Source organism: Muntiacus reevesi, chromosome 8, assembly GCF_963930625.1.
Source record: "Muntiacus reevesi chromosome 8, mMunRee1.1, whole genome shotgun sequence".
Lineage (NCBI taxonomy): Eukaryota > Metazoa > Chordata > Mammalia > Artiodactyla > Cervidae > Muntiacus > Muntiacus reevesi.
Window position 1 is genome coordinate 47025110 of NC_089256.1, and position 27530 is coordinate 47052639.

Below are 27530 nucleotides of genomic sequence, written 5' to 3' on the forward strand. Positions count from 1 at the left end.
TGGGGCTCAGTCATTGTGAAGCACAATGATCTCTGTATCTTCCTTTAAAATTGCCAAAAGTGTGCTTTTATTCCAGCCGAACCCTGGGGTTTTGGGTAAAGTCATTCACCTTGATTAAACCATCAGGACCAATACTGTTTGGGAAAAAAAAATATTTGGGTGTTAGTTTATTTAACACATAATCTTAAGAAAGACAATATATGAACAACTCTCTCCCTCCAACTGAATTCTGCTGTGGCTCCTGCCCTCATCACCCGCTCTTTCTCTGACCTCTTGTCTGTCTGTTCCTCCTCCACCCCGCCTCCACCAGTGGTCAAACCTGAATGTGAGCCAGAGTCACTTGGAGGGCTTGCTGAAGCACAGGTGCCTGGTCTCACCCCCAGAGTTTCTGATTTGATGGGCTTAGGGTACAGCCTGAAAAACTGTATTTCTAACAGGTTCCCAGGTGCTGCTGCTGATGGTCTGGGTAGCACTCTAAGAGTCACTGTCCTATACCATTCTCTCTCTTCCATTTCCCCTTCTCTTTCTGATCCTTATTTACTGTTCTTCACAACATTCCTCTGTTCCCAGAGCTGCATAATACAGTAACCTCACTATGCCTTGGTCTGCTGGATTTGTTTTCCATATACTCTTTCCCCTCCAATTGCTAAATGTTTGCTTACACTTCCTGTTCAATGTAGTTCAGCATTCGACTGACGTGTGATGCTGAGATCTCCCCATCCACTTCAGCGATATATGTGTACAGAAACTGGAAGGTGCTGAAAGGGATCCGGGGAGGGCCGCTGTCATGGTCCGATGATAACACTTCACACACTATCTTGAGAGTTTTGGCAATGGTCTATAAAACCAGAAGGTTAAGTGAGGAGAAGATCACTACTCCACACTAAATTCCTAAGGTCAGTTTAGATATAACAAAGAAAACAAAAACCTTGCTCTCATAAAATTAAGTGGGGATAATGCAATATTCTGGAAAGCTTGAATTGTTTTTTGCCGAATGTCAGTGAATTTAATCTCAAAATATTGAGTATCTTACTGGGTGTCTTTCTTTTTTTGTTGTTGTGGCAACCCTATCTATTCATAAAATAAGTACTTTAAAGAAACCACAACTACCATCTATATGGAAGATAATGATTAGAATATATAAACAGCAAACCCTCTTATCAGAAAGGTAAAATCAAACCTAGGTCAAATGAATACACTTATATTAATAATAAAGATTAGTTACCTGAATGTCCAAACAAATGGTGTGACTCACTAAAGTCCTCCAAAAGTAAATGTTAGAAGTAACTGGAGAACCTTTGGACTGTGTTACTATTTTATTTTCTTTATTACCTTTCTTCTACCTGTATGATTTTCTTAAATTACTTGCTTCTCATTTTGAAAATATACTCGCCTCTCTCTCTACTTTTCTTCTGTAATATTTCCTTTCCTTTCTTGGTGGGAGGGATACTTTCAAAGAATTAAGTTTATAAACTGTTGAGTGCTTTAAGACATTTATTACCTTAATGAGAATAACCTCACTTAAAGAGGGGAATTTGATTTTGCATCCTACAAAATTAGAATAATTTCTTAATTATAATTAATAATAATTAATAATACATCTCTCTTGTCTTAGTTCCGAAGGGCTGCAGTGATTAGGACAGCTTATCTACTGCAGAGACACACTTGGAGCCATGCCACAGGAGGGGAGCAGGCCACTTCCATCTACTGTCTCTCTCCTGCCCTTGGGAGTTCTTTCCTAGAGGCTATTGTGAAGCGCCGTGTGCCGCAGTGTGCCAGGCGCTTCCACAGAGGAGGGTGGGGGGATGGGCACACAGGAGGCTGGTAAGAGGTTGTCAAAGAGGATGAGAGGGCCTGTGCATGGCTTGAGGTCAGCGTGACAGTGGTTTCGGGTAGATTTATGAGCATGTGTCCACGAACTTCATAATTTCCATCTATAGCTCATCCTCTCTGTGTTTTTTTTTTTTAAACCCTACTGTCCTATTGCCTTTGTTCTGTAGTCCTCTTCCTACAGCCTCATCCAAATTGGGGTGCTGTTATGGGCTGAGTTATATCTGCCCAAAATTCATATGTTGAAACCCTAACTCTTAGGACCTCAGAATGTGATTGTATTTGGAGATAGGGCCTTTAAAGAGCTAATTAAGTTAAAAGGAAGTCATTAGAGTGGACTCTAATCCAATAGGTCTGGTGTCCTTACAAGAAGAGATTATGATACAGAGAGAGGGGGGAAGAGAGAGAGAGACCAAACTTATGAATGCAGAGAGGGAGACACATGAAGAAGAGGGAGACAACTTCCATTCACAAGCCGAGGTGGTTCTATTTACAACTACCTTGACCTCAGACTTCCAGCTTCCAAAAAAAAATTGCTGGTGTTTAAGCCACCTATTCTGTGGTACACTGTTATGGCAGCCCTTGCTTTCTGCCCCAAACATCTTTTATTGATTATTCAAACAACAAACCTTCGAACTCTATTGCCCTCATAAGATTTTCAAATATTTAATAGATGAGTGGATAAGAACTCTCTGGACTGGAGCTTTTTGGTAAACTTAAATAAACCTAAAGTAAACAGAGATCTGGGCTTCCCAGATGGCTCAGTGGTAAAAAAACAAAAAACAAAAAACAAAACACCTCCCTGCCAATGCAGGAGACAGAGGTTTGACCCCTGGAGAAGGAAATGATAACCCACTCCAGTATTCTCGCCTGGGAAATTGCATAGACAGAGGAGCCTGGCAGGCTACAGTCCCTGGGGTAACAAAGAGTCGGACATGACTTAGCTACTAAACAACAATAAAAACAGAGGTCTGCATTCTGTTGCACAAGATATTTTGGTCAGATGGGGGTCCACTCCATAAAGATAACCTTTAAGCATCTCGCAAGCCTCTTTTTAAAACTCAGAGGTGAAAGCCTCAGAAAGTGAATTATTTGCTGACAAAACATGCCCTTCCTTCTAGTGAACACATCACACAACCTCTTCTTGTATATAATTGGTCTCAGTGGAACAGGAGGTGGAGAGGTATTCTAGAGGAAGGAATACTCAAAGGGAAGAGGAACGCATGCCCAAAGGGGTGTATCTGCGGCACTTTGAATCACTTGTAGATTCAGGGAGCTCAAGACTGGAGTAAATGTACCTGCTTCCTAAAATTTCTGCCATTAGATTCTCTGTAAGGAGGGGACTTGATTTCCTAAATGGCATGGATATCATGGCTGACTGAGTTGGCAAAGCAAGGCAGGAATTTCTGGGCTTGCCTTGAAGGATGTATAGATTAGCAAGAATGCAACCCTCCTCCAGATGGTGACACCCTGACCTCTCCCACGTTTAAGTTCCCAGCAACAGTCCAACATGAAACAAATGGGTAAAACGGGATCGGCTCCTGGATTCACAGGGCACCCTTTATTTATGGACTAGACCTGCAGGCTGACTTCAGCACTACGCGCTCTTGACATAAGGATATAGGACACAAAGTCAGACACCTCATCACCTCTCAGAATTGGTGAGTCCACTGCTATCCTAAGCCAGGCTTGAGGGTGTCTCAGTGGAAGCCGAGAAGGTGGAAAAGAATCACAGGATAACACAAGTCAAAGAACCTCATGGAACATTTAATCAAACCTCCTCGTTTTAACAGGGAAGTAGAAACAATTAACCTCATGGTTTTTTTTCCCCTGGTGTGGGTGGCAGCTATGTCAAAGTAAACCTAGTAGCTGCAGAGGAAGGGTTGGAATTTGGTTTTCCAAAGTCACTCTGGGTTACTGTGAGGCATGTGGATGAGAGGACTCAGACACCTCCAAGGTGGTGGGGGGCTGTGACGTGGAGCAGATGAGGGCAATCTGGAAGAGACTTAAGGAGGCCCTGAACACCGGGGAGAATGGAGGTGTGCTGGTTGGGGGACTATTGTGCTGTGAGAGAGAAAAGACCAAAGACTTCAGCTGCATAGCTAGCCACCACACAGGTGAGTGTTTCCATGGAGATCAGAGATGCTGGAGAGGACCAAGGGAGGTGGGAACCCTCCTACTGGGTGCTCTGAGATCACCCCTTTCCTTGCCACCTTGCACACTCACACTCAACTGCCACCTTGCAGAGAGGAGCTGTGAGAAGAAATCTGAGAAACTGAGTAATTCATCTGAAAGTTGTTTTTAGTTACTGCAGCAGATGAAAAATTCCTCGGTTGGTTTGAATCTATTCTTTTCTTATTCAACTATTCATGGGTAGGGTAGGTGGGGAAGAGCAGGATTAACTACAGAGAAAGTACATTTCCCCCCTCCGTGAGCATTTCTGAATGTGGCGTGAGTAAGCTTGTGACCTTACAAGAATTTAATAAAATGTGTCAACTTTTCATTTTTCCCTGTGATTTGCCCCCAATCCATGGGGCTATTTCCACAGAAGTGTGGCAGTGCTCATTGGCAACTCATTTGCCTCTGTTGATGGGAATAGTTTACTCATTGCATAAGAGTGCTAGGAAAGGCTGCGAAAAAGGAAAAAACCCAAGAATGACCTCCTCTCTTCCTCTCTAAAGAAATAATTATGCTGAAAGTTGAGCAGAATCACAGGAGAAGTTGGACTACAGTATCTCTGATAACTTTTCTTGCAAGCAAAAGTGTCAAGTACACATACTCAGGATATTTGAGAAAGAAGAACAAGGTTGTATTTAGATATACTGAATGATTCAAACTACCTTTTTTGTACCATTTGGTTTTGGCAGAAGCAATAATTTTCTCATTAATTTTTAAATTTGTACGTATTTTAGGGATTTTTAAAAAATCATTTTTCTGACTCATTTTCATTTGCTATTATAGTAGTGTTTAATAAGAGTGAGTCCACATATAATATGATACCTAAAGCTTTTAAGTATGTATATGAACTAGTTTCTTTGAAATGGGAAAATGGCTTTTCCAATTGTAAATCAAGTCAAATTTGGAAAAGGCATGAATTTGTATGAACACCCTGCATCCATGGTGATGTCATGAGTATGAATCTGGAAACAGCCTCATATCTTCTTTCCTGCTCTCTTATCTCTGATTTTTGTATCCAATTATGCTTATCATACAGTAGTTTTCTATAAGGCTGCATCTCTTTAAAATCTCTATTGGTATATCTTCCAGGTGTCTGAAACCCAACTATAAGCCAATCTTCATCTACAGCTGGCTCTTGCTTATCTTTAGGAACATGAATGGAGCGAGTGGAGTGGTAATAAACCTAAGTGAAATTAATAAATAATCCAAAAACTGCATTTTAGTCACCTTCTCCCCAGAACCTGATGACAGCTTTCCCTGCTCTCCTCCCCATCCCTGGTCCTGGCTAACAAGCAGAGAAATAACCTTAATTCAGAGAGGAGAGGGAGGAGACAAGAAGGGGTGGGCTCCTCGTCAACCCTGGAGAGTTGACTGTGTGTAATACACCACCCACCCCCCTGGACCTGCCCCCACCCCCGCCCCTGTCCAGGCCCCCAAGAGATTTTCCCTTAAGGAACAAAAAACATTAAAGCTAACTTACAACTCCGAGAGAGCTACAAGCAAGGGCTAGAAACTTCAGCCACTCAATTTCCTCTGTGAAGCGGCCCACATTCATCACACTGTTAAACAGGTCAGTTGGGAGATTCAGCACCTTCCACATCTGGGCCAGCTCATCTGCATGGACAATCAGTCTGCCACCAACCTGCGGGGCGGGGGGCCGACATGAGACAAGGGAAGAGGGGTAGGAGGAGAGAAGGCCCTGAGGACACCTGCCAGGGCAAGGGCCCTGTTCTCCCAGTACACAGCAAGGGGTGGGGGAAGGTGTCAGGGGTCAGTGGGGACTTTGGCAGTTCTCTTTGCAAGAGTAGAGAAACGTTCAGCCTAGTAAAGAACTTTCTGAAATATAATTTAATCACTTGAACTTCAGGTATCAGAGTTATGGGGAAAACATACATGTATGTTTTAATTTTTTTAATTTTTTTTATAGGCCTTTTATTATTATCTGCTGTTTCATCCCTAGGTTGTCCCTATAAGGCAGAGAGGGCAGCCTGAAAATGAAACCAAAGAGTAGAGAACTTGTCTGAGAACACTAATTAGTGGTGAAACTAGAGCTAACTAGAACTAAATGTTAAATCTCTTGCTTCTAGACTCCACTGAGTTCTTTGCACTAGATTCTGAATGCATTGCTTTAGTACGGGGTCTATGGTCTGGATGCCTGATGTTGCTTGTTCACAGGTACCTCGGCTCTCTGCCATGTCCACTGCACAAAGTGCTTGGCAGTCAAAAGGAGAAGATAACAGTGGCTAGTTGTTGATCAATAATACAATAAGGGTGCAGATGCCCCAGTGAAGTGCTACTATGCCTTCCCTGGTCCTCTGATTCCAGTGAAATGCCAAGCCTCTGGGAGGAACCAAGGCATTTGGCTAAGTCAATTCTGAATCACCTCAAACCTGTATCCTAAAATGAGGTATGGTAGTGCTAAATCATATTTCTTGGGAGTTGGGCAAGCTGTAAGTTTTCCTAGGAGAGACCCTTCTCAACCATTCACAGGATAGCTCCCAGGATGATATGGCTGTGTGAGAGCCTAAAAGTAAGGCTATGTTGGCACCTGAAATAGCTGGGGAACTATGATATGCCCCTTCCCAAACTCTGATTGGCATCATATCTGGACTTGATCAGTAAAGAAGACACTGTCAGGGGATGTGGACCTACATTTTCTAGAGAGAAGGAATTCAAATTTCATTGAGCCCCTGACTGTTCTGGCAGCTTCAGGACAATGCGGAATGACCCAAGTGACAAGTCAGCTTACAGCCTATTTCAGCATCATTCCTGTTTCCACAAGGGAAGATTTACTCTCAGTGCATGCTTTAGTGAATTTTAAGACAGTGCTGAGTGGCCAGATGATGAGCAAGGGGACTTTTGTCTGTACCCAACCAAACTCAGTGTCACCCCCACATTCCTTATCTGCACTGCCCGTTGGCGCTTACCCGGGAATGCAAGATCTTCAACAGCTCCGGTGTCAGCTCCGCCCAGTTAGACAAAGCCACTCGCTCAGACTGCTCTCTCACTGGAGGAATCTCTCCACGGGACATAGCTCCAAAATAACTACAAGAAAAAAAGGGGTGGGGGAGCAGCCTGTACTTCAGTGGCCTCTGGCTGCTTTGGGAATCCCTTCTCCCCTTTTTTTGAGGGTAGGGGTGGAGGAAAGAATATTTATTAAGTGGCTTCTGTAGGCTAGATGAACTTCCCAGGTGGCTCAGTGGTTAAAAATCTGCCTGCCAAGCAGGAGATGCAAGTTTGATCCCTGGATTAGGAAGATCCCCCAGAGAAGGAACTGGCAACCCACTCCAGTATTCTTGCCTGGAAAATCCCATGGACAGATGAGCGTGTTGGATTACAGTCCATGGGGTTGCAACTAAACAACAACGACAAATATGCCAGATGTTGTTTTTAGTTCATTTATGTACAGGAAAAGCCTGAATGTGTTACTTCACACTTAAGGTATAAAGATGACTTAGGGAATAAGTAGATTTGATTTTCTTTAAGGATGTGGAATAACCAACAAAAGTTTGGTATGAAATTCCCTGAAGCATACTGGGTCTGGGTATTTTTTTGGTCATTCACTCCTAAATGTTTTACATTTATGTGTGTACATGCACAAAAAGAGACATACACACATATACAGGCATATATGTGTTGAGATATAGTAATATATATATAGTTTATGTACATACACATGTCTACATATATGTATGCATATAAAAGGAGAGAAAATTATTATTGTTTTAAATCCCCTACTGTTTTTTATGAAGGAAGAATCCTAGAACCTGAAGGACCTTTTTTTCAAACATAAAAATCTTTATGCTTAGTATGATGGCTATCCACATACTTAAAGTTGGTATTAGGCAGTGGTGCTACGTGCTATGTGCTAAGTCACTTTGTCATGTTCAACTCCTTGTGATCCTATGAACCATAGCCTGCCAGGCTCCTCTGTCCACAGGATTCTACAGGCAAGAATACTGGAGTGGGTTACCATGCCTTTCTCCAGAGGATCTTCCCAACCCAGGAATTGAACCTGCATCTTTTATGTCTCCCACGCTGGCAGGTGGTTCTTTACCACTAGCTCCACCTGGGAAGTCCCATTAACTAGTGGGAGTCTCCTGCATTGGCAGGCAATTTCTTTACCACTGAGTCACCTGGGAAGCCCTAAAATCTTCCTTTATCTTCCCTCAAAATTTTTAGTAACCTCTGCCTGAACATCAATGCTTTGTGGAATGCACTTTGTTTTGGTGCAGTGGGAATAACACTGCGTTCTGTTTTGGGATTGACCTATGAAGGAAACTGGCTGCCTGCAGCAGAGAACAGACATGAGCAGTTGATCCACAGGGCACTGATGCTATGTGGAAAGGCCTGTCTCCATTAGAAGCCTTGTTATTGACTACCCATGGATCACAGCCTCTGCCCCTCTCTTACTTTTTATTAATTTCTCCAGCTCCAGGTAATGTACAATGAATTCAGATGAAATTTTATAAAAGCCCATTTTAGGGTGAAGTCATACAATGATGAGATGGTTGGATAGCATCACTGATTCAATGCACATGAACTTGGGTAAACTCCAGGAGATACTGAGGGACAGGGAGGCCTGGCGTGCTGCAGTCCATGGTGTCATAAAGAGTTGGACACAACTGAGAGATTGAACAACATACAATGATGGGGTAAACCATGGTCTGTCTCTAAGCCATCACACAATGCAGAGCAACAGCTTCCAAGACCAAAACATCTTCCAGGCACCCCTTGGAGGTCATCCACAAGGAGGACAGAAGAAATACTTTCAGGTCACCCTACTAATGTACATGAGTGGTCTCTGCAGACCAGGTCAGTGTGGGGGTGGGTGTGACGCAGAAGCATCTTTGGACCTTGTAGCAGAGTTGGTTACAGAGTGTGGAAATGAGCCTATAGTCATGGGTGTAATCCTCTGTGGGTTATCTGGCTTCACTTGTAGTGAGCATTTCCATGGTTCTTCACATTTGTGTGGTCACACATACCCAACACAAGACAAATGAGTTTGTGTCCTGCTGACGTCCGGGAGGTGGTTTCTTCATGGATAGCACATATGCAGGGGAACTTTGACCCAAGGTGAATAGATATTTTGTCTTGAAAATATTTTGTGGAGTTTTATCTCTAAAATGCTGCAGGTTTCGAAGCCACATAAAACCATTTGACAAGCGCTTTCTGTGTCTGACTAGATGGAAAGTGCTCTTAGGTCATGTTCTCCTTTTTCACTGTAGTTAAACTACAAACTGATTCTTCACGGATATCTAAAACATTTATAGCACACGATACAATATGGAAACAAGCAGACTACAACAGTGGAATGTTTTCTCCCATAAATGTCAGGGACAATACCAAGAAATGTCATTTTTCTTGCTATAAAGCAGCAGTGCAAGAACAATAAAATGAAGTTTTAAACTATCATATAGTATAAAAGTCTGTCTGGGTGTGCCAAAAGAAATTAGTCTTCTGAAGCTTAAAGTTCAATCTTAGAGGTTATATATAAAATTGAGAATGGAAAACTAAACAGGGTTCATTACCAGGCAAAGCAACCCCATTTGTGTCTTGTTTTTATGAGCGCTACTGGCTTATTTTCCTTCCATTTGTAGAAACTTCATACTAGCCCAGCCCAGGAGCAGGAGCACAGTGGCCAGGGAGACTCTGTGAGGGTCCTCTTAGAATACATCTTGAGCCTTCTCAAAGGTATCAGTGCCTCCTTCTCACCACTGCTCAATGGACCCCCTCAACCTCACGAGGAAGGTGCTCTCCCCTCCCGCAACCTCCCAGCCCTGATCTGCAGCCTCTGACTCCTCACCCCCTCTCCCAGGGAAGCCCTACTAAGGAGGCCATCACCAAACAGTAAAAAGAGCCTGAAAGGGGTCCCTGGGAGGATTGGTCCACTCCTAACTCTGCCCCAAGCCTCAGATCCCCCGTTTCAAGCAGGTACTTTTGTCTAAGGAGCAATTTCGTAGCTGGGAGCCTTTCTGTGTGGAGTTGTTTCAATCCTGGCTAGCAGTTACTGTGTGAGCTCCTTCCACTGAGCAGCCTCTGGAGGTGTCTCCTGAAAGAGGACACCTGTGTTTGACACACACGGAAGCCAGGCGGCTGCTCTGCCTGCCCCCATCACCAATGCGGTGGTGGAATCCGTATGCTGAAGGAACACATTAGTTCAAAGAAGTCAAGAAAATAGCAGTTTCCCCAAAGACGAGATACAAAGTGTCTGTGGCTAAAAGTAGTAGAGGACGGGATCGCATTACAGGCGTTAACTCAGGAGAGAACCCACTTGGACTGATCCCACAGAGTCCGCCCCGCTGGCTCATCGCATAGCTCCCCCACAGGTGCAGTGCTGCCATCTGGTGGTGAAACCTGAGAATGAGGCCCTGGTTTACATCACGGAAAGGCAGGCTAAAGCTCTGAGGGACTCTGGACCTTTCTTTCCACTGGGACAGGGAGTGGGGAGGGGCGGAGGTGGGAGCCGGGACCCAGTGGAGTGTGCTTGTGTGATGTGATGTGGTAATCTAACTCTTGCTGATCGCCCTAGGACACTCTGACTATAGCCCTGGCGTCCTATCGCTCAGTCTGGTTCACTTGGCAAAAGGCCTCCATCCTCGCAGTTTACGGGATTTCTATGTGGATTTAAAGTACCAAAGCAACGTGACAGCTGAACATCACGAAAATTATGCTAATCAGTCCCGACTCCCAGGTTGCAGCCATGACAACCTCCTCTCGGTTTTGCAAACCTTCCCTCCTCCACCCGCCACCTTCGCCTCCAAGGGGAGCCAGGGGCTAGAGGTGAGAGAGGAGTACTTACTCTGCAGCCCACTGGATGAGATCCTGCGGCTGGGACCGAATGGCGGCTTTGGTAAATTGCTTCAGCAAGTCCGGCAGCTCCGGGGGGATGCATATTTGCTTATCTGTCTGAGGCATTGATTGATTGACCTATTATCAGAGGAAAAATAAAATGAGAATCTTTGAATCATAAGATGACAGGAATCTTCTACAGGAGGTCACCCAGCCTCTGTGAGGCACTTTCAATATTGGGGGTTCACTACCCCACAAGACAGACCTATTGTTACACGACTCCTAAGTTAGAGGTGAAGTCACTTAGTTGTGTCCGATTCTTTGCGACCCCATGGACTGTAGTCTACCAGGTTCCTCCGCCCATGGGGTTCTCCAGGCAAGAATACTGGAGTGGGTTGCCATTTCCTTCTCCAGGAGATCTTACTGACCCAGGGATTGAACCCGGGTCTCCCGCATTGTAGGCACACGCTTTACCGTCTGAACCACCAGGGAAGTCCACTAATCCCCTCTTTCTGTTGTTGTAATTCTTTCATTTACTTAAAAAACACACCATATTATTTGTTCATTACAAAAGTAGAGGTTAGCTTTGCGCAGTGGCAGTTTCCTGGCCAATGAGGTTTATCCAAATTAGGATTATTGCTAATTAAAAAAAAAAAAAGGTAGTGATCAATAAGAAGTAAACAAAAAGACCTCTAATGATAGCACCCCAAAATATTGAATCTCTCCATTCAGAATTTGTTTCAATGTAAATATATATTTGTATAAATAAAAATGGGTTCATGCAAAATAATTTGCTCAACATCAGATTACTACCATCTTCCACATCACACAACTCTTATTGGCCCCATAAGAGTTGTAGCAAAATTTACTCTGTGAATCTTCCATTACTTGACATTGTATTACATCTTTCCAAATAAAAATAATCACTAAAGAGCCATTTGATGAACAGCTCTCTATACTTTTGCAGGTATATTCATCTACTTTAATTGTAAAGAGACACTTGTATGTTTCATTCAAAAAGTTCCAGGGCAAATTGAAACAAAACATGAAAATCCATAGATAGTATACAACACCATGCACAAATGAACAACAGATGAAAAGACTTTGTCTGCTTTAAAATAGAGTATAAATGTTCTGAAAAGCCCTGTCTCTTCAAAACACTTGAATATGAGACAAATCCCAGCAAACACACTTTTCAAATTGCTTTGCTGAGCTTGCAAGAAAGTGAGGGGAATCCTCACATGCCGCATAAGTAAGGCAGAAATGAGAGTGGAAAGCAAATGAAGAGGTTAGGACTGGCTTGGGGCAAACGTAGATGCCAGGAACTGAGGCTTTGAGATAAAAGGCCAGGCAAGGAGTGAAAAAGTAAACAGCTGAAAGGAAGACTCTCTTACTCCCCTAAACCTGAAACCCTTCAGGGTTCACACACTTCGTGTGAAAGGGTGCGACTGAAAATACCTGCCTACTGGCAAGGGGCAAGCGGCACAGAAATCTTTCTTCCTTCTGCTTCTTTTGTTGTTGGTTAGTAGCTAAGTTGTGGCCAACTCTTTGCAACTCCATGGACTGTAGCCCTACACAGTCCATAGGATTTCCCATGCAAGAACACTGGAGTGGGTTGCCATTTCCTACTCGAGGGTTGCTGCTTCTTACTGGGGGAGAAATAGTCTCCCACAAATATATAGCCACAAGCTAGGTCTAAGTTTTAAATGTATACTACCAGCCTGGTTGGGAAATCTCAAGACAAGAAATTAAAATGGTATCAGGTATTTGTTTCTGATAACTTTTCAATTCATTTTATCTAGCAAAGGGCAGTTTGCTCATATTGTCTGCTCATAACCATATATATATATCTGGTTAAAGTAGTCAACTGTATTTATCAAACAAGTCAATCCTAAAGGAAATCAACCATGAATACTCATTGGAAGGATTCAAGTTGAAGTTCCAATACTTTGGCCACCTATGCGAAGAGCCGACTCATTGGAAAAGACCCTGATACTGGGAAAGATTGAGGGCAGGAGAAGAATGGGTGACAGAGGAAAAGATGGTTGGATGGCATCACCAACTCAAAGGACATGAGTTTGAGCAAACTCCATGAGATAGTGAAGGACAGGGAAGCCTGGCCTGCTACACTCCATGGGGTCACTAAGAGTGGGACATGACTGTTAGTTAACAGGTACAGTTTAAGTTTATAAAGATGAGAAAGTTGTGAACATCGATGGGGGTGATGGTGTCACAAAAATGTGAAGGTATCAAATGCCACTAAACTGTACACTTAAGAATGGTTAACGTGGTCAGTTTTATATATATTTTACCACCAAATATATATATATGTAAAATATATTTATATATACATATATATAAAAATATTTTTGTTGTTGTTCACTCACTCATTCTCCATCTCCCAAGTCCCCTCTCTAGATTTGTTTCTGAACACAATGCCACCATTCCTCAGTCATTTGGCCTCCAAGCCCTGGAGCCTCTCTTCTCTTTAGTCTGCTGAATCTGTCACTAAATCTCACTGATGTTTCATTTGACATGTGTCTCCTACTCATCCCTTCCTCTTTATTTTCACCTCATTTACTCTGGTTCAGTCCCTCACCTCCTAACAAGCTACCCTATCTCGGGTTATTCTCTGGTCTCTCCTGACTGGTATGTCCTGATCTACCTTCTATGCTGCTGTTAATAGGTCAGAAAGTCCAGCTGACAAAATGATAATCCAATCCTAACCTTCAAGGTTCTCCATTATTTGTATATAGAATTTTACAGTATAAAATTTTATTAGTATTTACCAACATAAATTTCTAACACATAGTTTACTCTGGCCACTTTCCTAAAAGTTATAAATTCAAAGCTTAACACTTTCCCACTGTTAGTCACACTCCATCCAGCTTTTCTCTTTCCCTCAGGATGTTGCTAATTCAAGCTGGCTTTGCTGAGGTGTCCTCCCACTTTCTTTCCATCTGTTAAAACCCTGCACACCCTCGCCAAGGTTCATCTTGAGTCTGTGCTATGCCACGAGCCTTCCCACAAAACTTGAGTATCATCACATAATCTTTGTAGTACACATTTTACCATTTCATCCTATTCTGCCTTTATAGATCTCTAAAGCGGAGCTTCCCACAAGTGGTCATGGCAGAATTCTGCCATGTAACCCATTGATGACTGTATACTTTTCATAGTGATACAAAATTTACAACCATTTTACAACTATATACAAATTTATAACAGCTGAAATTATGTTTGGATATTGTTTCGCTCAGTCAGTAAACTTCCAGATTTCTGTAATTATTGTTTGGTGCTTAAGGTTTTAGGCAGAGTACCTGCCAGCAGAGATGCTTATATAGAATTTCCCCCTTTAACCACCATGTTAAAACCACCTTTGTAAGTTTGATTATTGTTTTAACTGCAATATATTTATTGTCAGTACCAAAGTTTTGTGCATATATGTTTCCAGTACTTAGGTCCTTCCTTTGATTTAATTTTCTCTTATTTTTAAACTTTACTCCCCCAAAAGAGGGTATATGTTTTAATCATCATCATCATCATCTCTCTCTAATAAAACATAATTGATTTTGTTAATTTTTAAAAATTATGTCTTGATTTATATATTTCTTTATCCTTGGTTTGTGATGTAAAATATCCAAAATCTGATTCAGTATGAAATTCTATAATGACATTATTTGTTTGTAGAAATTAAAAAATTAAGTTCGCTTCTAAAAGTAAATAATAGTGTAAAATAATTTAATTGATTCAGTAAGAGACTGTGGGCCTTTATTACCTTATAGAAACATTTCTCAAAATACTTTAACTATACTTGAGTATGAGTAATATTTACATTTTGTGGACAGTTTAGCATTTTAACTGCTAAATTAAATGGTAGCATTTCTTAAAATTCCCCTTTTCAAACGTGTTATGTAACTACTCTAAAGAAAATGAACAATCTTCTTCTATCTGAAAACTGATTTGTTACAGTAAAAAAGGTCTATTGTCTCCTTAAGTATTTTAAATATATGATTTATTTTCCTACTGCAAAGTATAATTTTGAATTAATATCTAATTATATAATTTAATACTTGTGAGATTCACAGACATTATACATATAGTCCAAAATATAAATTTAAATCACTTATTAGGCAACATAGTGAGAACTACTTCAAATTTGGATTTGTTTGCTCTGATAATTTTTTTCTTTACCCAGATATCTGCCTAAATATCTCATTTTCATGGAAAAGTTATCAAATGAAAAAAATGGTGCTGGGTAAATTATGCCAGAGCCTTAACAGAAAATATCTATATTACACAGATAGTCTTTTAAGAGATTAATTCTCTAAGTCTTGGATCTCAGCATCCCTTACATTCTGAAAAGTTATTGAGGATCCAAAAGGTCTTTTGTTAATATGGGTTATATCATGCAATATTTGTCATTTTAGGAATTTTAAAATATTTATTTTAAAATAAAAGTAGTTCCGTCATATCTTATAAAAATTAACTACAGTTTCCAGAAAACAAACCAACAAAAATTCTTAGTGAGAAGTGTGGCATTATATTTTCTGAAAGTCTTCTAATATCTGGCTTAATAGAACCAGCTAGATTATAATATCTGCTTTTTGCATTCAATCCGTTCGACTGAATTCAATCACACAATGTAGCTTCTGAGAAACTCCTGTGTACACTCTTAAGAAGAAGCATGAGAAAGACCTATAATGTCTTGATATTATTACAAAAATAGTTTTACCTTCATGGATTCCTACCCCCTAAAGTCTCAAGGATCCTCAGAAGTCCCTGACACCACACTTTGAAAACCACTGCTTTATGAAATGTTTCACAAAGGTGTTTACAACTACACAGTAGTTTATATCAGGTTGGGTTCAGGAAGCTAATTAAAAGGTCACATAATTAAGAAGTAAGGCCAAAATGTCTCCCACAATTACAGAATCATTTTACCCACCTGCCTGAGATATGATCACATTTGGGACCAAATGAGGCAAAGGAAATATAAAAATGGAACATTACTGTTAGAAGATGCATAGATGATCGTCTCCATAAGACCAAATCAAAGTGTTTCCTTGCAGGGTGATGAATCTACAGGTGTTAGTAAGAATGTTCAGTTAATAGCACCAGTTAGCATCCCTCAAGGCGGAGGCTTGGAAGAATATTGATTTGCCAGAAAGTACCAAAACAAAGTACTCAGGATGAGTAGTAACTAAATATTTTAAAACAAATAAGACTTTCCAGATTATGCAAGAACAACAGTTTCTGTACTAGTGGGAAAGCTGTGATAATAGGAAGGTGGGAGGGCTTTACATCATATCTGTTCTCCACGTTCTGATCATTTGAGATGCAAGAAAGACAAGCTTTGTTACAGAGAGCTCTAGTCTGTATATTTGCCTGTGGACGTGAATTCCATATTAAAGGATGTTACTAAAAAATCCAGGCTGCTATGGTTTTGTCTGCTTTCAGCTCTATGTGAAGAAACAGTCTGCTGTTTGCTACTAAGTTACCTATCAAAGGAAATTTTTTTCTTTCTTTTTTTCCCCTGGAGGCTAGGAACTAAAAGAGGAATTGAAAAATGTCAATGATTCTTATTGCAGAATTGTTGGGGAGAGATTTTTTCAGAAAATTGGCTTATTTGACATTTTCAAGTACCAGAATGAATTTAATAAAAGTCACAATGAATGTGTGAAAATACAATAAAGTATACCAACAGTGCTCATAGATTCAAGGGAAACATGATGTTAGAAGTAGTTCAGTGGGAAGTTTAATATTTCTAACTTTAACCCTAAAGAAGACTAGTAGCAAAACATCTGTTAGGTGTCATGTTACTTGTAGATACTTGATGTAAAAAAATTAAGTGAATTTGAAATCAATTCACATTATCCTAAGAATTTCAACCAAAGACAGAAGAAATCAAAGTATTCAAATTTTGGTTAATAAACATTTTTTTTTTGGTTAATAGATAGAAAGGAGTTTCTGTCAATTGGAGAAAAATCAATAATTACCTTTTTAACATTTGCTAACTAACAACCATCTGTGGGGCAAACTTCCTCACTGATGGAGACTATAAGAATTTGAAGAGAAATACACAATGGAATATTACTCAGTTATTAAAAAGAATGCGTTTGAGTCAGTTCTAATGAGGTGAATGAAACTTACTTCACCCTACTATACAGAGTGGAAGTAAGTCAGAAAGAAAAACAACAATACAGTATATTAACGCATATATATGGAATTTAGAAAGATGGTAATGACAACCCTATATGCAAGACAGCAAAAGAGACACAGATATAAAGAACAGACTTTTGGACTCTGGGAGAAGGTGAGGGTGGGATGATTTGAGAGAATAGCATTGAAACATGTATATTACCATATGTGAAATAGATGACAAGTCCAAGTTTGATGCATGAAACAGGACACTCAAAGCCAGTGCACTGGGACAACCCAGAGGGATGGAATGGGGAGGGGAGTGGGAGGGGGTTTGGAATGGGGGACACATGTACACCTGTGGCTGATTCATGGCAAAAACCACCACAATATTGTAAAGTAATTAGCCTCCAATTAAATAAATTTTAAAAAAAGAAAAAAGAATTTGAAGAGAAAATTAAAAATTTTCTGCATGTAGTTATTTCAGCACAAAATTTGGTATAAAGCAAAATCATGATTAGAAAATGAGCTTTATTTCTCTTTAAAAAGTTAAAAAATCTTTATTTGAAAGTTTTATTCAGAGTAAACTTTCAATATCTTCACTCTCACTGTGTAACTTGTTATTGCAATTATATGATAAAACTATATTGGATTTTTCATAAGCTCCATACAGACCTGCCAAAACCTTACAGTGTACTCCAGTGTGCTTTACAAAGATTTCTGTATGCCACGATGTTGAAAAAGGTTGAGAAGCCCTGATGTAAAATCTGGTTTCAAGTACTTTGGTTAAAAAACTTTTGTTAAAAAAACTTTTGTTTCAATGTTTTAAGATTATGTGTTATGGAAGAGATGCTGATGATTATTAAAATCAATTTCTGGTAAAAGCTGAGATTTATATTACATATACATGTGTGTGTGTGTTTGTCATTCAGTCATGTCTAACTCTGCAACCCCAGATACTGTAGCCCACCAGCCTCCTCTGTCCATGGCATTCTCCATGCAAAAACACTGGAATGGGTTGCCATTTCCTCCTCCAGGGGATCTTCATGACCCAGGGATCAAACCCAGGTCTCCTGGATTGCAGGCAGATTCTTTACCAATTGTGCCACTAGGGAAGCCCCATATATAGGGAGAGATAGAAAGTGAAAGTGTTACTTGCTCAGTTTACCATCTGAGCCACCAGGTAAGCCAATGTATACATATACAAAATTTATACATATAACTTATACAATTTTAAAAGAATGCAATTAGAAAGGGAACTATAAAAATATTGGTTGTTAAGGGAACAATTAGCTTCTAAGTTAAATTACTCAGCTGAAGTATTGATTAGAAGCCATCAAGAAAGTTGAGATAAATTAGCAAAATAGATAAACTTCTTTTGATTGCAGAGAAATAGTGTCCTCAGAGTGTCACAAAGGCCGAAAACACCTAGTACTAATGCTCGAAATTCTCCAAGCCAGGCTTCAGCAATACGTGAACCATGAACTTCCAGATGTTCAAGCTGGTTTTAAAAAAGGCAGAGGAACCAGAGATCAAATTGCCAACATCCGCTGGATCATCGAAAAAGTAAGAGAGTTCCAGAAAAACATCTATTTCTGCTTTATTGACTATGCCAAAGCTTTTGACTGTGTGGATCACAATAAACTGTGGAAAATTCTGAAAGAGAAGGGAATACCAGACCACCTGACCTGCCTCTTGAGAAACCTATATGCAGGTCAGGAAGCAACAGTTAGAACTGGACATGGAACAACAGACTGGTTCCAAATAGGAAAAGGAGTACGTCAAGGCTGTATATTGTTACCCTGCTTATTTAACTTATACGTAGAGTTCATCATGAGAAACGCTGGGCTGGAGGAAGCACAACCTGGAATCAAGATCGCTGGGAGAAATATCAATAACCTCAGATATGTCACCACCCTTAAGGCAGAAAGTGAAGAAGAACTAAAGAGCCTCTTGATGAAAGTGAAAGAGGAGAGTGAAAATGTTGGTTTAAAGCTCAACATTCAGAAAACTAAGATCACAGCATCCGGTCCCATCACTTCATGGCAAATAGATGGGGAAACAGTGGAAACAGTGGCTGACTTTATTTTGGGGGGCTCCAAAATCACTGCAGATGGTGATTGCAGCCATGAAATTAAAAGACACTTACTCCTTGGAAGGAAAGTTATGACCAACCTAGACAGCATATTAAAAAGCAGAGACATTACTTTGCCAACAAAGGTCCATCTAGTCAAGACTATGGTTTTTCCAGTGGTCATGTATGGATGTGAGAGTTGAACTGTGAAGAAAGCTGAGTGCCGAAGAATTGATGCTTTTGAACTGTGGTGTTGGAGAAGACTCTTGAGAGTCCCTTGGACTGCAAGGAGATCCAACCAGTCCATCCTAAGGGAGATCAGTCCTGGGTGTTCATTGGAAGGACTGATGTTGAAGCTGAAACTCCAATACTTTGGTCACCTTATGCAAAGAGCTGACTCATTTGAAAAGACCCTGATGCTGGGAAAGATTGAGGGCAGGAGGAGAAGGGGACGACACAGGATGAGATGGTTGGATGGCATCACCGACTCAATGGACATGGGTTTGGGTGGACTCCTGGAGTTGGTGATGGACAGGGAAGCCTGGCGTGCTGAGGTTCATGGGGTCGCAAAGAGTCAGACACGACTGAGCGACTGAACTGAACTGAAAGAAAGTAAGAGCCAAGGAAAAGAAAGAGCAGCATCTAACACTGGCAGCGACTCCTTTCCTGAGGAGGCAGGATAAGGCAGGGTAACTGCATTAGTTTATGAACAGGAACTGGGATGCTCTCAGGAGAATTGAAGTTATTTTCTGAAGCTAGAAGAGGGAGTAGATCTTTAAGATTTCTGTAAAAAATCTGCCTGTGATGCAGGAAACCTGACTTCAATCCCTGGGTTGGGAAGATCCCCTGGAGGAGGCAATGGCAACCCACTGCAGTATTCTTGCCTGGAAAATTCCATGGAGAGAGGAGCCTGGCAGGCTATGGTCCATGGGGTCACAAATAGTTGGACATGACTGAATGACTAACCCTTTCATAAAACACCAAAACATGAACATATATTTAAAGATGGTCATGTGATTCTAAGATTTAGGTAAACTGAGTGAGTTTGAAAGAACCAGAAAAGTAGGCTTATATCAAGTTAGGCTTAATCTCACAGGGAATCACATTTGGACCTAGGCTGGTCTTTAAGCCTCACTCTGTTTTTATTTTTAGAAAACAACAGCATCACAAAAGTAATCTTTCAGTTGCAAGATCGTTCAGTGCAGCACACTCCATTCTTGCACCACCTCTACTCTCTAGGTCCTTCATGCCTGCTTCTGTGTTGATCTTTGTCATGCCCCCAAGAACACACTTCTATTTCTTATTTAATCTCCAGGTAATGACTTTCCCCTCAAGCCTGAATCCCACTCAACTGTTTTCCTCACTCCCAGTAGATGAAGCAATTTTCTACCTGAGTGAGATCAAGGATGTCAGAAAGAAGTCACACTGCCGTTCTCTGCCAACTTAGCCTACCTCTTTGACCTCATGGTCTTTCCTCTGCTGCTTGAGCTCTTAGTTCTTGCCTGTCCAAGACCTGAGGAACCAGCATTTGACCCTCTCCATTCTCTAGAAAAGTTTCATCTTTCCACTTACCTGGCACCTTTTCTTCCATCAGTAAGCATGTCTTCTGCTATCCAGGATGCTGATAAATCCACTTAATGAGTTCTTTATTTCAAATATTGCATTTTGAGTTCAAGAATATCTGTTATTTTTATACATACAATTTCTCTGTTGAAATTCTCCATTTTCATCCATTTATACATCTTTTCCATTATTTGCCTGAACATATTATTTAGAGTTATTTTAGAGTCAACAAGTTCTGATAACTCCAGTGGCTGAATCTCCCTGTGGTTATCCTCTTTGATGTCTACTTTTCTTCTTGATTACTAGACACATTTTCATGCTTCTTTTTATTTTTTAAATTTTATGTCAGACCATATGTAAAAATGAAAGTGTTTGGGGTGACTCAAATTTCTAATCTGTCATGCCAGAGCTGTTTGACCACCAAGGCTTGCCAGCAGTCCTGAGTCCACATCCAAAGTTGGCAAAGGTCCACTGGGAAGAAAATGACTTACCATGAGTTCACCTTGGAAAGGTTTGGCACCCGCCTGGAATTTGAATTAATCTAGTACTCATTGCTTCTAAAGCTCTCTGATGTATTTATAATATTTTTAAAAATAATTTTTCTAGATTTTAAAATTTGTTGCAGTGGGTGGCTTGAGCAATCTACTATATTCTAACTGGAAGTAGATGTCTTTTTGGTGCTGATGACTGCCAAATCCCCAGTTGTAAACTCTCAACCATGCTACAGTCATATTCACCAGCTTCCTAGTGTAGAGTCCCCGATTCCCATAAAGGCATCCAAAATGAACTTCTTTTACTCCCTCAATTGTATTAGTTGGATACATCATGCCCAGTTTTTATTTATCCTTCTCTTTCATTCCCCACTTTAGTCCTGATGAGCTTAAAAAAAATCTGTCTAGAAAATAAAAAGGAACATCTTTTCCAGAAAAAGGAAGGGACTTAATTTGACTTATAATATAGTCCAATATGGGGCTTCCCAGGTGGCGGCGCAGAGGTAAGGAATTCACCTGCCTGCCAATGCAGAAGACATAAGAGATGTGGGTTTGATCTCTGGGTCAGGAAGATCCCCTGGAGGAGGAAATGGCAACCCACTCCATTATTCTTGCCTAGAGAATCCCATGGACAGAGGAGCCTACCAGGCTACTGTTCATGGGGTCGAAAAGAGTTGGACATGACTTAGCACTAATTGATGCACAAAGAGGTGAAGTGATTGGCCACAAGCTCACAGTTTCTGTTGGAGCAGAATCAAAAATTCAGGTCTCCTTCATTGCCTTTTCCACACTACATCACACTGCCTCTCTCAGAATAAGGCCATTTACAAATCATGGATTTTCTCTAGGACAATCTTAGTTTCAAAAATTATGTTTGACTCTTTCCATAAATCACTGAAATATCATGGATATTCCCATTTGCATCATGAAAAGTACATTTTCAGTGTAACAAAACTTATACTTGTCAGATTATGTCCTAATTTTTTGTCCTGAAAATATGATTATTGTCTCATTAGCCATATTCCACACAGTTGCAAATAATGAAAGGGTGCCCAGCATTAAGAGGAGCTTGAAAATCAGTGTTTTCAACAGGCTTCCCTTTTCAAGCCCTTTGACTTTCAGATGATGGCTCAGATGGTAAAGAATTCACCTGCAATCCAGGATACCTGAGTTTGACCCTTGGGTAGGGAAGATCCCCTGGAGAAGGGAATGGCTACCCAATCCAATATTCTTGCCTGGAGAACTCCATAGGCAGAGGAACCTGGTGGGCTACAGTCCATGGGGTCGAAAAGAGTCGGACACAACTGAGTGATCAACATTTTCACTTTCTTTAAAGCCGATGAAGTTTCCTTGTCCTTATAGCAATCTATGAGTAGGTAGGTTCTAATATTATAATCATTTTTCAATGCCAGGAAATTAAGGTTTAGTTTTTCCAGATAGAATGCCTTAACCGCTCATGTTATCACATCACTCTCTAAAACCTTTATTGGATCTTCATTTCTTTTCTCATCAAAATGATGCCCTGTCTGACTTTCAAGCTCTCCATGATTTGTCTTATTCTTATTAGCTTGCCTCTCCAACTTTATTTCACAGAAGATCTTTTTCTACCTTGGGCCAATTCTTGGATCAAGTCAACCCAGCATTTGGATGCCAGCAGCAATATTGCTAACAGCAGTCCTATTTGACTTTGTCCTTTTTTTTTGAATAGTGGTTCTTGGCTCTGTTATTAGCAGACTGCTCCAAATTGCTTATATATCAAGCTAGTATCACATTTTGAAAGTTAAAAGCTCCACATGAAGTGAAGTGCAAGTCGCTCAGTTGTGTCCAACTCTTTTCGACTCCGTGGAATATACAATGCATGGAATTCTCCATGCCAGAATACTGAAGTGGGTAGACTTTCCCTTCTCCAGGGGATTTTCCCAACCCAGGGATTGGGGCATTCTTCTACCTGCATTGCAGGCAGATTCTTTTACCAGCTGAGTCACAATTATTTAACAAGTGAATAGTTACCTCTTTCAACGTGTCTTAACTTAGCCATGTTCATATTTCAAAGAATCGTTCCATTTTCATATCATGGTCCACAAGCCCAGGGATAACATTTACAGACTTCTGTGTTAACTGTGATCCCTAATCTCAGTTATGGAGCTTATGAAACTCACAAGAGAAGCCCCTTCCTCCTCTAGGAACACATACCCCTTCATCCTGATCTGGGGACCTGTCAGACAAACCTGGGGCCACCTTAACCTTCTCTTTCATAAGTGTATGAAAGTCTCCATTTCCTTCGAGAGAAGACTTTTCCCCACATCCACATCATTTCCATCCTTTTATTTGTTCTCCCTACTTCTGATTTTCATCATAGCATCCCTATGATCCAGGGACTCAAAGTAAGCAAGGGCTATGAGGAGTGAATGCATCATAGCTATCAACAAAAGATCAGGCTACATTTCTCTCCTCTTTCCATTACCATTCCTGATGATAATTAACATTGTATTTGGCTTTTCCAACACAAAATACAGGGCTGCTCTCCTTCAGAGACCCCACAGGGCAGATCAAACTCTAATGAAGAACCCTCCTGACCATGAAAAAGGAGACCAGGACTCTGGTCCTGGGCCTATCTTTGACTAATTATGTGATCCTGGGCAAACAATTAATCCAATAACAGCTTATGTGTCAGGAGTAGCACTAAATAAATACTGGCATACAGAAATAAATGAGTCACACACACTGCCCTCAGAGCACTCATAGGCCAAAAGAAGAGACTAACAGGAAAATCAGTGATTAAAATAGGGTACAATAAGTGTCAAGATATAGATATAGAAGAACAGAAACTCCTTGATGAGGCATCTTACTAATCTGAAGGCTAGATAAGGTGGTCAGAAAATAGTGATATTTGAACAGAGACTTGGATAAGCCTGGTTTGTTTACTGCTGTCATTCCCAGTCCCAGAACAGTGCCAGGTATAGAATAGGTTCCTGATAAGAGCAAGGAGAGATTTCTCTGTGGCTAGGACTAGACAAAAGTATAGAAGTGTCAAAAAACAAAGAGAGTTCAGGGAAATGTAATTATGGAGGCTAGCCGAGTGGCAAAAGGGGGAATGGTTGAGCCTAAGGATGAAAATACAGCCCAACACCAGAATATAAGAGGCCTGGTTTGCCATGGCAAGGCTTTCGAACTTTATCTTAAGGGGGGAAGGGAGCTACCAGAAGATTTAAGCACTGGAGTCACTCAAACAGATTTTGGTGTTCGCATTAGGCTCCAGTTTTCAATTGATTGCCTCTGCTCCAAATTCACCCGCTCTGCCTCCTCATCAAAAATTTGTGCGGTCTCCTTCGCTGCCTGGCATAATGTTAAGCTTTATCAGTAGAGGGCGCTGGAGGGATACTTGAGGAGGAAGGGACTTCTCTCCTGGGTTCCTCAAGTTCTTCCCAGAAGGCTCCAGAATGAGCAGCTTCCCCAGTGCAGGGATCCCACAGTGCACAGCTTCTCCAGCATCTGCAGTATACAATCTCTTAAATGCCCAATGGCTGCAGCACACAGCTGTCAGCAGCGCCCAGTGGCTGGCTGCTTCCCCGGCACCTCTCGTGGGAGGTTTGCAGCAGAGTACAGCCAGTGTACTTTCACTTTTTCATGACTTCTTTGGCATCCCAGACAGTGGATTTCTGGCTGCCTGGCACCTCAACTTCTCTGCCACCTAATGAGCTGTGGCCACACCCTCTGTGACACACCCTTAGGAGGTCATCACTTTCTTGGGTGATCCACCTCAAGGGTAGTGACGGCTTCCTGAATCTGTGATTCCTGTACTCTTTGGATCTTTATGTCTTGCTAACCAATCTCCCATTATCCCAATCCATTATAGTTAAAAATTTGTTACATTGAACTTTCTTTGTTAAATTGTTGTATGATTTCTTTCCCTTTGCTGGACTCTGAAACACACATTGACTGAAAGCTGCAGAGATGCACTGAGGAGAGTGGAGTGAAGCCTTATGCAAGGAGCCCATTTAGGAGACTATGGCAGCACTTTGGGAAAAACTCTGGAGAGCATCCTTGCCTTGAAAAATAATTGCAACTGGGAGGGACAGGAGAGACAGGAGATACAGGACTTGGTAACCACTGGGAGAGATGAATAAGAGAAAAAAGTTTAGGGTGATTTCCTTCAAGCTTTGATGACTGGGTAGATGGTGACACCACATAGAAATGGTCAACACTGAAGGAGGGACAGGTCAAAGTCCTCTCCCACATCCCCATTGGACTCTCAGGACTTTCATGTACTTTTGAGTCACAGAGACTTAGGATCATAGCTCCTTAGGGTGAAAAGGAGTCTGAAGACGAATGTTTTCTTTTGGGCACTGTGGATCATTTATTCACATCTGATAAAAAATAATGGGAAAAGATCCATTCTATCTTAACATTCCATTATTCCAGTGCTTTGTGAAGTTCTTTTCCATTCTTAAAGCTCTCAGTATGCAAGGCCTTCCTAAATTATCCATCCATCCCAGCCGTGCCTCCTCAAATCTTAAAATTCAACAGATTTCCTCTTATACTTCCCAATGTGAAATGGCAGGCCAACACATACATGCTAAAGAACATAGGTCTTACTGAAAATGAAATATGCATTTGTTTTTGCAATTTCCCATTTGGTTTTATTGGTGTGGGCTAAACAGGGCCTCAACAATTTAAACAAAAGCCTGCAGTTACCTGAATGAAAGGCTTCAGACACAAGAATCTCAGGAGGAATGTCTATGAACAACTCTTAGAACCAAGGACCAGGAACTGTATGTATTTGTTTGGGTTTGGAATAGATGGTGGGTTTTTGGACACATGGTTACCCTTGCCTGGACACACTCCTCATTGTTTCATAGGTTCTTCAGGTCTCAGCTCAGTTTTCCCTGACCTCTCTCTGTTACCTTATACCCTCTCAGAGTACCCCTTACTCACCTCTCCTGGGCAACACTTGACTCTAATTTTACATTATTTGTGTGATTTTCCCAATAGACTGTAAGCTTGAGGGCAGGGATAGTCACTTTCTGCTCACAATAGAATCCCTGATGCCCTAATCTGGTGCCTGGAATACAGTCATTACTCAATATATATGAGGAAAATGAATGAAGTTTATATAAAGTTTATATAAAGTACTAGTCATGCCCTTTGGTTCTCATGGCAACCCTCTCATTTTTGTTGTTCAGTTGGCTAAGTCATATCCGACTCTTTGCGACCCCATAGACCACAGCACTCCAGGCTTGCCTCTCCTCCATTATCTCCCAAAGTTTGCTCAAATCCGTGTCCATTGAGTTGGTGATGCCATCCAACCACCTCATCCTCTGTTGCCCTCTTCTCCTTCTGCCCTCAATCTTTCTAGCATCAGGGTCTTTTCCAGTAAACTCTTTGCATCAGGTGGCAAAAGAGTTGGAGCTTCAGCTTCAGCAACAGTCCTCCCAATGAATATTCAGGGCTGATTTCCTTTAGGATTAACTGGTTTGATCTCCTTGCAGTCCAAAGAACTCTCAAGAGTCTTCTCCAGCACCACAATTCGAAGGCATCAATTCTTTGGCCTTCAGCCTTCTTTATGGTCCAACTCTCACATCTGTACATAACTACTGGAACAACCATAGCTTTGACTATACAGGCCTGTTTTGGACACAGTTTTACTCCCTCCATAGGTATTGTTATATCCATGTTAGAGAAGAAAAAGCCGGGGTTTAACCAGTCAATGGGAGGATTTGATCCCAGATTTTGTTGTGTTTCCAAATCACTGACCCCGTGTAAGAAACCATAAAATGGTAGTTCTGGGTACAAAGTATACATATAGTTTGGGTAGAGAGCAATAATCACCCTTGGTTACCTTCTCCTAAGATCGCAGTCCCTTCTTTTGGCTCTGTGAACAGGAGGGTTTCAGAATCCAGATGGGCCCATCGGGCCGGACCCTTCCCTCAGACCCGAGCCACCGTCGGGGTGTTCAGAGTGCTCCCCTCCCCCCACTTCCCCTCGGGGTGTCTACCTGAGGCTCGCTCCAAGCGGGCTATCCGGCACCAGGCGACACCTCGCGCCTGGCTTCAGGCGGTAGGTGTGGAGAGAGACCCACCGCCTCGCACCTTCGGCGGGCCGAGGGCGGAAAGCAGCCGAGTGTGAGCGGCGTAGGGCGGCACCTGCCTCAGCCAGGAGCACAGGAGCGGTGCGGTGGGACCTGGCTTTGTTAGCGCTTAGCCTTCGCCTGGCTACGCCGACGCTCGCTGCGCTGCCTGGCAACCGCGGGGCGGGGGCCGGCCCCACCTCACAGAGCCTCGCCTGCCCCTCCCGCGCCCCCGCGGCCCCCGCCCCGCCCCCTCCGCCACCGCCCCCAGAGGAGTCTGGGCTCCCCAAGTTTCGCCCCAGGCTGGGGGACCTAAAGCAGACGGAAGGAACAGACGGCCTAGCAGTTTAGGGATCAGGCTGGGGGCTTTGAGAAACCGTGGGGAAGGTGCAGC

At 41.7% G+C, this 27530-nt stretch overlaps 1 protein-coding gene and 1 pseudogene across 2 annotated transcripts; one reads left to right on the top strand and one right to left on the bottom strand.

The window, feature by feature from the left end:
- Positions 1–27170, bottom strand: ROPN1 (rhophilin associated tail protein 1). Of its 2 annotated transcripts, XM_065943521.1 has the most exons (6): positions 27065–27170; positions 10811–10938; positions 6936–7053; positions 5489–5650; positions 663–838; positions 1–134 (listed from the first exon to the last, which is right to left on the bottom strand). In XM_065943521.1, exons 2-6 carry the CDS (start codon positions 10924–10926, stop codon positions 68–70), a joined length of 639 nt encoding a protein of 212 aa, XP_065799593.1. In that variant the 5' UTR covers positions 10927–10938; positions 27065–27170; the 3' UTR covers positions 1–67. The 2 variants fall into 2 exon arrangements, with proteins under 2 accessions (XP_065799593.1, XP_065799592.1); XM_065943520.1 differs by lacking the exon at positions 6936–7053.
- Positions 11383–11533, top strand: LOC136173809 (U4 spliceosomal RNA; annotated as a pseudogene).
- Positions 27171–27530: the final 360 nt, after the last annotated feature.